Source organism: Monodon monoceros, unplaced genomic scaffold, assembly GCF_005190385.1.
Source record: "Monodon monoceros isolate NGI ecotype Baffin Bay Population unplaced genomic scaffold, NGI_Narwhal_1 Super_Scaffold_5, whole genome shotgun sequence".
Classification (NCBI taxonomy): domain Eukaryota; kingdom Metazoa; phylum Chordata; class Mammalia; order Artiodactyla; family Monodontidae; genus Monodon; species Monodon monoceros.
This window is the reverse complement of record NW_021703782.1, coordinates 109,021,819-109,035,071: the sequence shown is the minus strand read 5'-3', so window position 1 is coordinate 109,035,071 and position 13,253 is coordinate 109,021,819. Positions and strand designations below refer to the sequence as shown.

Below are 13,253 nucleotides of genomic sequence, written 5' to 3'. Positions count from 1 at the left end.
AGTGAAGGAAGCCAGATACAAAAAGTCACACACTGCACGATTCCGTTTATATGAAATGTCTGGAATAGGCAAATGTGAGAGACAGAAGGCAGACTAGTGGTTGCCAGGGGCTGGGGGAAGGAGGAACGGGGAGTGGCTGCTGAGGGAGACGGGGTTTCCCGTCTGGTTACACAACATCATGAATGTGCTAAATGCGCAACTTAAAAATGGTTCAAAAGGCAAATTTTATGTCATATGTTTTACCCCAACTTTAAAAAATTGAATGGTTAATTTCATGTTATGTGACTATCACCTCAATTCTTTTAATTAAAAAATATTTTTAAATGCCTTCGCCACAAGAAAAACCTTTTAACTGTGCGTGGTGATGGATATTAACTAAACCTACAGTGGTAATCCTTCCACAGTTAGTACCTACATCAAATCATCATGTTGTACAGTACACCTAAAACTAATACAGTCTTCTATGTCAATTATACCTCAGTTTAAAAATTTGTAAAAGAATTTAGAAGCAGAAACCAAGGGGAAACGATGTGATGCACCATTATGCTTTTAGCCCTCCGCTTTGTTTTCCTTTGTTTTGATTTTCCTTTAACGGGCTACTATAATAAAGGGATTTAAACTTGAAAAAAAGTCTAGTGCTGTGCTGAGCCCAGGATATGCCCTTGGAACCCTTCCGTCTGCACTGGAGCCCCTCACGTTGTCTGTTTGAGACCAAGGCTGAACCCCAGCATAGATTTTTACCAAACTCCGAGAATGTATCTACAGTCACGCAGGGATGCTGGGTGAAGCGGTTAATCTAGCCAAACCCCATCGTTGCACAGTTGGGGAAACTGAGGCTAAGGAGCTGTCCCAGCAGCGAGGAGACTCCGTCGGGGCCCAGCACTGCCCCGCTCGCATCCTGCGCTCATGCTACTCTGACACGCCACGCTCCCCCCACCAGCGCCAGCAGTTGGTGTGTGCTTGGGGAATTAGAAACACGTTTGCATAGATTTAAGCAAACACGCTGTGATGAAAAACAAATCAGAACCTGCGAACCAAAGCTGAACAGACCCGTGTATCATCTGTGTTTCCCACTTTCCCCGTCGCTCTGGTCCCCCCCAGGTAGGGGCTGAGCATCCAAGTGGGCCAAGTGGGCCCTGGCCAGGTCGGAGGCAGGAAAGCCTGGGTCCTGGGCTGTGGGACAGGAACAGAGCTTTGCAGCCTGGACCCCGTTACTGGGGCAGTGAGGGTGAGGGAACCTGCTTCTTTGAGCCTGCCAAGCTCTGTTCGGCCCTGTGGCTCAGGAATCCCATGCCCTGTGGGCTCCCTCAGGTCTCTGCATGCCCACTGCTCTGCCCCTCATGTCACACGGACCCCTACCTGCATCTCTGCAATTGCGATTCTTTCTGCTTCATCATCACTCTTCTGAATCCTCCAACCCTTCAAGGTCATAGACCAACCCAGACCAACCCGGTGCCCTGCCTTCCCCCCCTGAACTCCCACAGCATACGCTGACTATACCCCACCTTACACACTTGGCTAATTGGCTCCTCTTCTGTTATTTTCTACTTTTACTCCTTTTGTCTCTCACACTGAATTCTAGGATGGGGGAAAAAAAAAATCCCTTTTGGGAAACATTCATTTTGTGCCAGGCACCCAGGTGAGGGCTCTACACGCTTTGTCTCATCTCATCCGTACGACCTTCCTTTGAGATTGTGTTTAGCATCATCCCAATTTTCAGATGAGAAAACTGGGGCTCAGAGCACGAGGGACTTATCCAAAGTCCCACAACCCAGAAGGGGTGGGATGAGCATGGGCCCCCGTTTGCCCCATCCCAAACCTCGAGTTCTCACCCACAGCTGGAGTGGCCTGCCTGTCCATCCACCCCCTGCCTCGTCGCACGTGGGACTTAACAAGGCAGCTTGTGTTATACATGCATTAAGGGAGAAAAATGAAAATATATGAAAAATCAGGGCCAGGGAATGTAGAGAGGGAAGAGGCAGATGAGCCTGGGGAAAAGTTCTAGAACCTCTAAGTCTCTGACACTCTTTGGAAAGATGTGTCCTCCAGGCCATTTCCCTTCCCCCTGGCACTCCAGAGGCCCTGCCCGCTACCCTCCATGGAGTGTCTGGACCCAAACTCATTCCCTTAAGAAGAGTAAGAGGCCAGGATCTCAGTCGTGTGGGCCCGGCCCTCGGAGGCAGTGCTGCTCCCATCCTGTCACTCTTCTGCTCCCCAGGAAGGAGACTGTACCAAGCAACGAGATGTCATGCATGGAACTATCCTTGTCCCAGGCTGGGCCCTGCCTCGGGCATTTCAAGAGACTGAGTGGCTTTCACTAAGGGCTGGGGGAAGCTCAGGTTCCAAAACCACTTCCTGCTTAAGGACAGAACTGTGCAGACCTCCTGGTGTCAGCTGATTGAAAATCCTACAGAACAGGGACTCAAATGGAGATAAGTAGAGGCCTTTGGTGCCTCCTCTGTCCTGACTGAAGCCCTAGTTATTCCTGTAAGAGTCAGCCCCAATCTCTCCTCCTCCGAGAAGCCTTCCTGGATGACACTGTCCCTCCACCCACCCATCCATTGGTTCAGTAAATAAATGCCTTCTGAGAATTAACTGAGCCAAGAGGGAGGGATGCAAAGATAAACAAGGCAGCCCTGCCTCTGGGGAGCTCACAGTCCAAGGGGGAGGCAAACATCAGGAGTAGAATAATGAGCATGGATTGACCACTGACTCTAGGCACTGTGCTCATGACAGTTCCAAATGCGTATTCCATCAATAGTCCCATTTAAGGAAATGAGACTCAGAGAGGTTAAGCTTCGCGCCAAAGGTCACGCAGCAGGGGATTCCAACCTCTACCTCTCTGCCTCTAGAGCCTGAACAGTAGGCCACTTCTATAAGCCCAATGACACAGATGTGACCAGATGGGGCCTTCTAATCCACCTGGGCTAGGGAGTCAAGGACGGCCTCCTGGGGGAGGTGGGTCCAACCTGAACCTCAAAAACTGAGGTAATCTAGGTAAACACGAAAGCCTTGGAAATGAAGGAAGCAAAGAAGGCGGAGGAGGCAGCACGGGCCAACGCAAGGAGGCAGGAAACCCTGTGGTGAGCTAGAGCATATGGTGCGGGGGGGGGGGGGAGTGGGTCACGCCCTCATCCTTCTCAAGCTCCTTACATTAGGTCTCAGTCTCACCCACTCCTAGTTAGTTGTGCACCACCCTTAACACCTGCTGTGTTTCTCTTGTTTATTTGGATTTGCAGGAGTTATTGCACTGTCCCATCACAGCTGTACCTGGCATGAGGTCAGCCCCGGAAACGGGACGGGAGGGCTGTGACGGGGAGAGGAGGGAGGGGTGGGGAAGGGTGTTCCCCAGGCTGTCCTCTGTGGGTTTGGGGGCAGAACACAGAGGGGAAAGAAGACCCAAGCCAGTGGGCTGGTGAGCTCAGTGCTGCTGGATGGAAACGTTTCGTGAACATCAAGGTCTGGCAGGAGGCGCGGCATCTGTGACCTTGATTCTGCACGTGGTGTTCAGTGTCATGGTGGGGAGGGGCTTGAGGCCCCCAGGACCCACCTGTCCTCTGCAGTCATCAGCCCAGCAGACCCCATGGGGTAGGGATGGGGCCCTTTGCTCTGCGTCTGGGTATACGGAGGCGCAGAGAAGGCAAAGCAGGTTCTGAGGAAGACGTGTGCTCTAAGATGCGCCTTCATGACCATCTCTGGGTTTTCCTGTGCACCAAGACCCAGGCGCCTCTGTGTGCTCGAGTCTCCTTAGATGAAACATTTAATGTTCAGCTATTTCACCGTGGAAAAAGCAAGATGCTCAAGGCTGGATCAACGACACTATCAAAGCCTCACCCTAGAAGAGAACTTGCACTCTTTAAGCGCTTTCAGATATTCTGAAAGGCACTTCCTTTTCCCAGGAAGTGGGGGGGGGGGGCAAGGCAGCCATGTCCCATTACGTGGGGAAACTGAGGCTCAGAAAATTGAAAGACTTGCCCCAGATCACCCAGCCCACAAGCAGCAAAGCTGGGATGCAAGCTCCGGTCTTCAGATTCCAGGCCTGTGGCTCTTGTCGGGATAGCACACCACTTTTCTGGAACCTTCCGCCAGGTCTCCCACATTCAGGAATCTGAGCTCCCAGCTTCACCCCTCACCCCTGGGACCTCCACCCCTCCTGCTCTCTGCTTTCCTCCTTCAGCAGTGGCGACACCTCCTTACCCTGCAAAGGTCCCGTGGCAACCACAGGCCTCCTGTCTGTCCATCATCAATAATAAGTATCACCCATCACTGACAGATCATGTAGAGCAGCGTTCCTCAGAGCATTCCCCGCGTGCATCCGAATTACCTGGACTTCTCGTTAAAATGCAGCTTCTGGCTCAGCGGGTCTGGGGCGGGGCCCGGGGGGTCTGCATTTCTAACAAGGTGAGTCCAGGGACTACACTTTGGGCAGCAGTGTGTAGCTAGCTGTAGGATCATTTTAAACACCACCTGCCTGGTCTATGCCCCCCACCCTCTTTTCTCACCATCTCTCTCCTGAGGCTCAAGGCATGAGGACAGGGTTTCCCCCTTCCTTTCACGGCAGTGCAGGCAGCTGGCCGGCGACCGCTCTTTCGAAGCTCTGCGGGGCTGCTCCCCTAACCCAACAGTGCCCTCCCCATCCAAAAGGGGTCCTGCTAGGGGCTGAGAAGCCCTTGCGGGCGCTGCCTTTCCCTCCTTCTCAGAAGGCTGGCCCTCTCCAACCAGGCCCTGGGAGTCAGGGGTGGGAGGCCGCCCGCCTTCTCCCGCAGCCCTCATTGAAATTTCGCCCTTGCCCAAGAATCCTTGGTTGAGAGCTCAGCCCTATTAATTCTCATTGTGCATTTGGAGCCAATAGGTTTTTTGTTCATTTATCTTGGTCTTCCTCCCCGCTCGCCTTCCTCCCCAGGCTGGAATTTACAATTCAGTTCTCAGGTGGCCTTGCGGAACTACACAAGTCCAGGGGGGGAGAGACGGTCTGCACACTGAAGTCTGAAAGGGGCAGTCGTTCCGTGGCCCCTCTTGCAACCTCAGGGTGCCCCAGGGCTCATGCTCCGTTTGGGTGGATGTTAGGACAGGCCCAGCACTCGCCGCAGGAGGGGTGCCAGGAAACAGGGACCCACTGGGCTATTGTAAGGCTAAGGGGGCAGAGGTCCACCTGGGTACCACTAGGGCGCCCCCTGGTGGCGCCACCGGCCATGGCTAGAGGAGCGAACGCTTCCTGAGCACACGTCCACCACCTGCTGCCCTGAGACCAGGAATACAGGGCGTGGTGTCCCCAAGGCTGGAGAGAGGCAAAGAGACAAGGGCCCGGACACAACCAAGGACATAATAGCCACAATGGTAAGCAAATAACAGCTACCACACATTGAGTACCTACTACGTGCCAGGACACCCACGGCCGGGCTGCATCTTTCCACTGGCACTGTGACTTGCCTACACCATCATCTCTGCTTCACCAAAGCTCAGAGAGGGCAGGCTGGGCCGTCGGGTGCATAAGCATGGGTCCTGGCCACGTACAAGTTCCCAGCCTGCCCTCTAGACCGAGTGACCTTGGCGGGATTTAGCCAACGCTTTCTAATCCCTACAACGGGATTAGAGGAGTCCCCACCTCAGAGCATCCTAGAGATGATTTAATGAGACATGCACAGAACCTGCTTAGGGAAGCTGCAATAAACAGTGGGGTGGGGTGGGGGGTTTGAATCCATCTGGATGTGACCCCCTCCTCCCTGCAGAAGCCAGCCCAGGCAGCCTCCCCATCCTCGTTGGCTGCACATTTGTAATCAAGGGCAGAGCCGGATGGCAGCCCATCATGAAATATTTAAGTCCATCAGACAGGTGTCAGGACACGGAGGGAGATGCTGTTCCTCCCCTGCCCCCTCCTCACAGGTCTTCCCAGGAGAGGACAGGAAGGGCATGAATGCTCCTTGCACAGCTCAAGGACCCATGCTGGGTGGCATCAGGACTGTGGCGGGGTGACCACTCCACCCCGGCAGCTGCGCTGGGTTCTCTGTATGTGAGAGTGGGGGCAGGGCGGAGGCCCGGGGCCAAGGGCATCCTGAGCCAGCTTTGGCCAGGAGAGGGCCTCAGACTTGCATTTGATGGTCATCTCCAGCCCTCAAGCCTTGACCAGAAGCTGGTCCAGTGATTTATGATTTAGGCACCCCGCCCCACGGTCCCGCCCCCAGCACATTAAGACGATTAATATTCAAAAGAAGAAATACAGTCAAGACTCTGAATACAAGAGGCAGCGGTTGACTCTGCTCAGGGACTGTGTGGAGAAGTCCTTACATGAGCTGGGGTGGGCAGTCAGCTTCAGATGTGGACTCAGAGCTGGGCTCCCCCGGTGCTGTCCTTGGCCCTGACCTTCAGGGGCCAGCCCCCTTGCCTGTCCCTGAGCCAGCAAAGCCCTGGGGTCCTCAGTGCAGTGGGACTCTCCAGTCCCTGGCTCCTGGCCCTTTGCTGCTTTCTCCTCCCTCCCTCTCTCTCTCCCCAGCTAGCTCCCCCCAGCCCAGCCACCACCCACAGTGACAGCCTCCTGACTGCTGACCATCCAAGTGGGAACCTACCTTCCCAGGCTGACTGCTCTAGGATAGGACCCAAGCGCCCCACGGGACTGAGGCCTCCTCAGGAGCCGAGTGGGGACACAGGCTCAGTCCAGCCATAAACCCAGAGACCTGGAGCCTCCCCGCAGGACACATGAAGGCAGCAGCCACCCGAGGATGACACTGAGCCCTTCCTGTGGCTCCTGCAGCCTGGCTGCCCTGTCCAGCCTCCCGCCCGACCCGGGGCTCTGCCCAGTGGGAAGGTGTCTCTCGGTAGGCAGATTAGCTCAGTGACTCTGGAGCCAGACACTCAAATCATAGCTACATCACTTCCTGGGCTGTGACTTTGGACCTCAGTTTCTCCATCTGTACAATGGGAATGACAATAGCTAACACCTAGGGGCACTTGCTCTGTGCCAGACCCTAGTCTGAGCATTTTAGGGTGCATTAGCTCACTTATTCCTTACAACGACTTGAGTGTGTGCTATTAGTGTACACACTTTACAGGTGATGGAGTAGTGGCCCAGAGATGCCACTGGTCCAGAGCTCACCCCCTGAAACTCCTACTTTGTACAGCACAGGATCAACCCAGCTCAGCTGAGTGGAGGACTCCATGGAATGACTCGTATTGAGCTCGTAGCCTCCACACTCAGGGGCTTTTGCACAAATGATCCCCGCTATTATTATTGTTGTTGTTAATGTTACTTGAATACTGATGTACTCCGTGGCTCTAAGACTCCAACTTTCTCTAACTAGGGACTCAGGTGACAACGCCTGAAAGCCTGCCTCCCCCCTGACTTAACCAGCGACTGTGGTCACTGCACATAGGGGTGGAATCAGAAATGGCACCAGCCACACCACCCGCCCTGCTCTGACCCCTTCCGTCCTCCCTTACGAATCCCCTCTGCACTGCCATCAAACCTTCCCCTGCAAAGCGCCACCTCGGTGCTTGGCATTCCCTCGCTCGGCAAATCTGTTTGCCGGATTGGATTGGGTGGAATAGGAGGTGGCACCACAAAGGGACGAACCGAGGGAGGTCAGAGTGCAACGCTGCAAATAGTACTCTGCTCGCTCGCCCAGATGCTGACTTCCTACGAGAGAGGCGGGGCTTATCTGCAAGGCTGGGGAACTGACTAGTACTGTGGTTTTCCCAAGAGGAGAGGATCTAGTGATCACCTGGCCAAGAATTTCCCCACGCCAAAGAACCATGTCACGTGACCCCAGCATCCTCAGGGCCGCCTTTGCTTTGGCACGTTTCCAAGGTGGGTCAGAGACCTGATCCCAAACCTACATGCAGGAGAGTCAACCTTGCATCTTGGTCCTCCTGCTCTGCTCACCCACCCCCAGGGTCCGGCCCAGACCCCCACCCACTTGGCCTGAGCGAACAGAATGGCGGGGTGGGGCTGACTTACGTGGGAGCAGAATCTCTCAGGGGGGTCTCCGCACGTGATGCCGGAGGGCTCCACCTTCACCTTGACATAGTCCTTCAGGCGCATCACCTTGGGCTGGCAGGCATAGAACTCCCAGGTGGGGCCTTCATCCGTGGTCACCCAGGATTTGCAGATGTCGTAGTCCCCAGAGGCCAGCGGGAGGCAGTGCAGGAAAAGGGCCAGCAGGTGCAGCATGGCGGCGCAGTCCCCAGGGGCGAGGCCCAGAGAGGGACCGAAGAGGTGGCGACTGGGTCAGGAGGGCCTCGCCACCTCAGCATGGAAAGGCCACATCTACCAGGCGACGGAGGCCGGATGTCCCAGGGACTCTGCCAGGTTGCAAACAGCGAGGAACTTGTTTTTTCCAAGAGGCCGATGTGGAAAACTCAGAGCCAGCGTTTCTCAGACTGCTGATGGGCAGATCGAGAAGTTGCCCACAACTTGGCGTCCTCCTAACCTTGGCATCACACCTCTCCCAGAGGGGAATCTGATCAAATCAGGCAGACTCTCAAATTGTGACGGTGGATGGAAATGGGATAGGGAGAAAATCCGCAGGGATCTGGCGTGAGGCCGGATCAGATTGCTTTTAATTTTGGTCCTTCCAATCAACCCAGGTCTTTAAAGGGCCCTGAATGTGTGATGTGCGCTCAACACAACTGCAAAACAACCCTCCGGCCTGCGTTGTAAAGATAAAGTAAAATCAGGAGGTGTACCTGTTTGCTGCAAACACGTTCCCTCTATGGGATTGGACTTGGCATTTTGGAGATTTCTTTTCATATGGGCTTAAAGTGACAACAATTTGCAGCTGGACTGGAGCATAAAAAAAGCGACTGAGGTGTTAACTGGGGAGCAACTTATTTGGCTCGTCTTTGGTGGGGACAGGCGCTAATGGGAACCAGCTGACCTTGGCTGGTAGCCATGGGCAACTTATTAGGAAGTTTCTGAGACTTCAGCTCCCAATCCATCCAGGTACCCGGGGTCTGGCTTGTCTTTCATTGTAAGAAGGGAGGAGAGAGAGCTCGTTAGCAACAACACCTGCAACAAATTAAATAGAGAAAGGGGGGGAGAGTAAAGATGTATAAGAACAAAAGCTCTCTGGCAAAATGTGCAAAAAATGAGGCTGCATTATTAGCAAGGTGTCCCGAGGAAACTGGGTTATTTTTGTTAATATAGGAAATGCACATTTGGAGATGGGGCACATTATTTAAAAGGTGATGCGCTTTCTCCATATTTATGGGGGTGTTGGGGTCAGCAGAAGTGCCCCTGTTTGGGGTCAGTGACTTTCTAAAGCAGCCCCAGGAGCCGAGACTGAATGGTGGCTTTATCATGCCTGACAAGTCAAAATGTCAAAACCGTAGATGAGGCTGTAATTACAGGTGCCAATGAGGCTGTGAGGACAGGTTCAGATTAAGAATGGTCCACGCGTGGGCCGACAATTACGAACTGGGTGCCAGTAAATATATCTCCAAAATTCTGAAATGGTGAATTTAATTTTTAACTGTAAGAAACTAGGGGTGTTGAAGACTTGGACGGAAGTGACAATGATTTGTCATATTAGCTTTTTCCGATCAAGGCCAAAATTTTGCAATCATCCCTTAGAGGGTATGTTTATAAACAGGTCACCATTATGATTATTGCTTTACTATTTTAAGCTACCGGTAATTATTTAAAAGCCCTAAATAGACATAACTAAGATGAATGTTACATTGCGAAAAGCACGACTCCAATAGTGCGGGGTGTTCCAGGACACTTGATATATCACCAGAAGAATTTGGTCCCCAGTGTGGGATCTGGCCAAAACTACTAGCCAATAGGGCAAAGGTTACTGCAATGAGCCACAGCAGAAGCGCGTGTGTTATTAATTCTGGTTATTATGTCTACGATTATTGCATGTAAATTCCCAAACTGCTGACTCTTCAGCCATTGTACCTAGAAGGTCCACTACGTTTCCATGAACCTCCATTCTCCACCCAGACACAAACGCACTCCTGCCAAAAATGACAAACCGGAGTGGGGGGACATTGTCCAAATGGGGGCTGGCCGCTCCGCACCTCCCCAGGAGAAGTCCCCAGCCTCTGCCCCAAAGCTCCAGGCTGGGGGCATCATAAATCTGCATTAAGGCAGCCCCTGCCCCTCTCTCTGGCTGAAGGGCTCTTGATGCAGATGAATGAGCCGAGGGGGACACATTTTCACATCTCACCTCTGGCTGTTTCAAGAGAAACAGTGTTACAGAGCCTGTCCGGCCTTGAATGTGCTCCTTGCTAGAAAACTCTCAGAAAGAACCCGCCTGGAGACTATTTTTACAACCTGAGAAAATGTAGTAAAAATAAGATAGCGCGGCCGGCAAAGGTTTGGATGCCTCTGTCTGAGCTTCGCGCTGCCCAGAAAACAGCACATTCCTCACTCATTCTTCCAGCCGCGGGCTCCTAACTGTTCACTCCCAGGTAGGGCGCCCGACTGCGGCTCGCAGGGTGCGCCCGGACACGGGCTTCCTTCGTCTGCAGGACCAGAGTGCTGTCTCCGGCCTGGACCGCACTGGACGCAGGCGGGCGTGGGGAGGCAGCGAGGCCCAGAGGCCAGGAGGCCCGCGAGATCGAAGGGGCAGCGCGCCTCGCAAGCCTATTCATTGCTTTGCAGTTCTGCAGGCTTAAATGCCATGCATTCCCTGGAAAATGGGGTGGGGGAGCCAACAACATCAAAATCTGCGGTGGGGGGTGGGTGGGTAATAAATGTGTTTACAACTAGTCAATCAGTTGGGCGTTGCTGGCATCGTAAGGGAATTGTGAGCTCAGCATGAGAATGTTACAGTCAGTTTTTGCCAAACAGAAAAAAAAGGAAGGGGGAGAGATGCAAGAGTCTTCGGAACAGCGAGGAGGAAAGCACGGAGTGAGAAGCCAGTGTGGGAAATTTCAGAGTAAGAGGTTGTATCCCGGTGGATAGTTTACTCCTTGGAAAATAAATCTTCACCTGATATTATTAAGAAACTACAGCTCCCAGAAACAAATAGAATCAATGCGCTTTATTTTCTTTTAAGAGTCCTCAGGAACCGAGGGGGGCTGAAAGCCAGGTTATTAAAACCCGAAAATTAGATTTTGCCAGGATTTCTGAACTCAGATTTTTCTGTCTTATTGAATTAGCGCCTCTCGAGCTGGCTGGGCTGGAAGCAGGCTCCTCCCGGAGTTGCCGGCTGTGCCCTCGCCTCGTGGGAAACTTGCCTTGGTGGACGCGGAGCCCCTGGGGGGGTGGTCCCTGGAGAGGGGGCGCTGGGGGCTTCTCCCAGGACCCAGCCCACCCCCAAGTTTCTTCTCCTTTCCCAGCGGGGACAGTCGAGGGGGGTGATATCTGCCTTCAGGGGAGGGTGCTGGGAGCCAGGAAGGAAAGGGGAGCCCGCTCCCGGTCGCGATCACCTTCCAGTCCCACCCCATCCTCCCAACCCTAAACCTCCCTCACCCCGCGCCGGTCCAGTAGGTGCCCCGCTCAACGCGGCCGCACGAGTGGGCATCCCATTTCCGGCGGCCCCGGTGCCCCCAGCCCCGGTATGGGAGCCTTCTTGGGCTCCCGGGCGCCCCCCACGCCCTCTCAGCGCCCAGACAGCCCCGAAGAGTTGAGCGCGGGGGGTGGGGCGCGAGGAGGAGGCCTCGGCTGGGCGGCTGGGGCCGGGGGGAGGGGGGGTGTGGAGATGGGGGTCAGCTCCCAGCCTTGGACGCCAAGGGTTCGGAGTCCGTGCTTCGGGTGGGCTGCAAACGGCGGACATCGCACGGGGACGTGCCTGGCAATCCCGCAGTTGCTTTTTGTCTTCCCGAAGTTGAGTGCAAGCCACAGGAGCAATTAATAATCACGCCTTTCAAAAAGGCCCGGCGGGCACCGAGGGTGCACCCACACCTGGCACCGCCTCCCTTACTTAGAAGACGCCCAGCAAAGCGCCGGGGAATTCGTTGCATCCTTTTCCCCAGCGCTGCAGCCCCCAGCCCAGGCGGACAACTTACTTCGGAGCCCGCGGACGCCGCGAGTCCACGGTCCTCTTCCCGCCTTCCCGCGGCCTCTGCTCCCACCATCTGCGTGCCACCCAGCTGGAGGTTCGACTCCACGCTGTCCCCAAGCCGGTCCAGGCACATAACCCTCCCCATTAGCCCACCCCTCCAGGGCACGGAAAGAAGTTTCTAGCCGCCGCTGGAAGACAGAGTTTCTCTGTGCAACTCACACATGCCCAGTTTTCAGAGAGGGGAAGGGGATGGGAGGAATTGGGGTGGCGATTAAATTGGGGTAGGGGAATGGCGCGCGAGAAGGGTTAATTTCCTTTTCGCAAACACATCCAGGCATTCTGGTAACACCCATCCCCACCACTCACTCTCACAAACGATGGAAAAAGACCCTGGTGGGAAAAAGCCAGCCAGGAAGACAAGCTACTCCTTTAAGATGCTGCTACAAATGCACACTCACACACCCCTCTCCAAGCGACTCCAGTCCTCCGCTAGTAACGGCCGCCACCAAATAACTTTTGCATCCGAGCCTTTGCTGGGCCGCTTTAAGTGGCTCCTGGGCCGCGGGAAAGCCTGCATGGTCACCGAAGCCCTTTAAAAATGAAACCAGCCTGGCAAAGCTGCAGCATCTCTCCCCCCCCCCCGCCCCCCCGCTCGCCTCCCGGGCTCTCCCCTCCAGCCTTACCCCGGCTCGGAGCGGCTTCCCGGAGCGGAGACCCGGGAGGCCGAGGACCGCCACCCTCGGCGCTCCGCCTCCCCCGTCTGGCTGGCGCTGGGTGGGGCGAGGGCCGAGGGCTGCGAGCCGGTTCCGCTTCCCCGCGCTGCTCCCGCTGCCGCTGTGGCCGCCGCCGCCGCGGCCGTCAGATCGGGGCTGGGGAGCCCTCCGGCCGCCGGGGGGGCCGCCCGCAGCCGTCCCGGAGACGCGGGCCGGGGGAGGGGCCCGCCCCAGCCGCCCGCATCGCCCGCCCCGGCCGAGCGGGAGGTCGCCGCTAACAAGTGCAAACTTTTGGGGCCCCCTGGGCGGCTCGGAGGGGACCCGCGCTCGGGCACCGGGCAGCCCCCGGCCCGGGTGGGCTTCGCGGCTGCTCGTCGGGGCGCCGGGGCATCCCCCCGGCGCGGCGCGGGCCAGATGGCGGGGCGTTTCACTGCCCCCCTGCACTCCGCTCCAAGTTAATGCCGAGGCTAAATCCTCTTGCCATCACTCACGATCACCATCGGGGCTTTTATCTCTCGGTCTGATCCGGGCTGCGTAACTTCCTCTGTGTGGCTTTAACACACCATCCCACCACGGAGCAACGGTCTTCTTA

The 13,253-nt window shown here is 55.4% G+C and overlaps 1 protein-coding gene across 7 annotated transcripts in view; it reads right to left on the bottom strand.

The window, feature by feature from the left end:
- The window catches only part of NTNG2 (netrin G2), a 73,681-nt gene extending 60,762 nt beyond the window's left edge, over positions 1–12,919 (bottom strand). Inside the window, exons 1-2 of one of the 7 annotated variants that reach the window (XR_003790826.1) lie at positions 12,632–12,879; positions 7,952–9,001 (exon numbers count right to left, since the gene is read on the bottom strand). Coding sequence is in view for 6 of the 7 variants with exons in the window: in XM_029203272.1 (XP_029059105.1) it covers positions 7,952–8,164 (213 nt within the window). In the remaining variant the exon portion in view is untranslated. Of the gene's footprint in view, positions 1–7,951; positions 9,002–12,631 lie in introns of all 7 variants that reach the window. The other 6 variants (XM_029203272.1, XM_029203266.1, XM_029203267.1 and 3 more) reach the window with 6 other exon arrangements.
- Between the last annotated feature and the right edge of the window lie 334 nt (positions 12,920–13,253).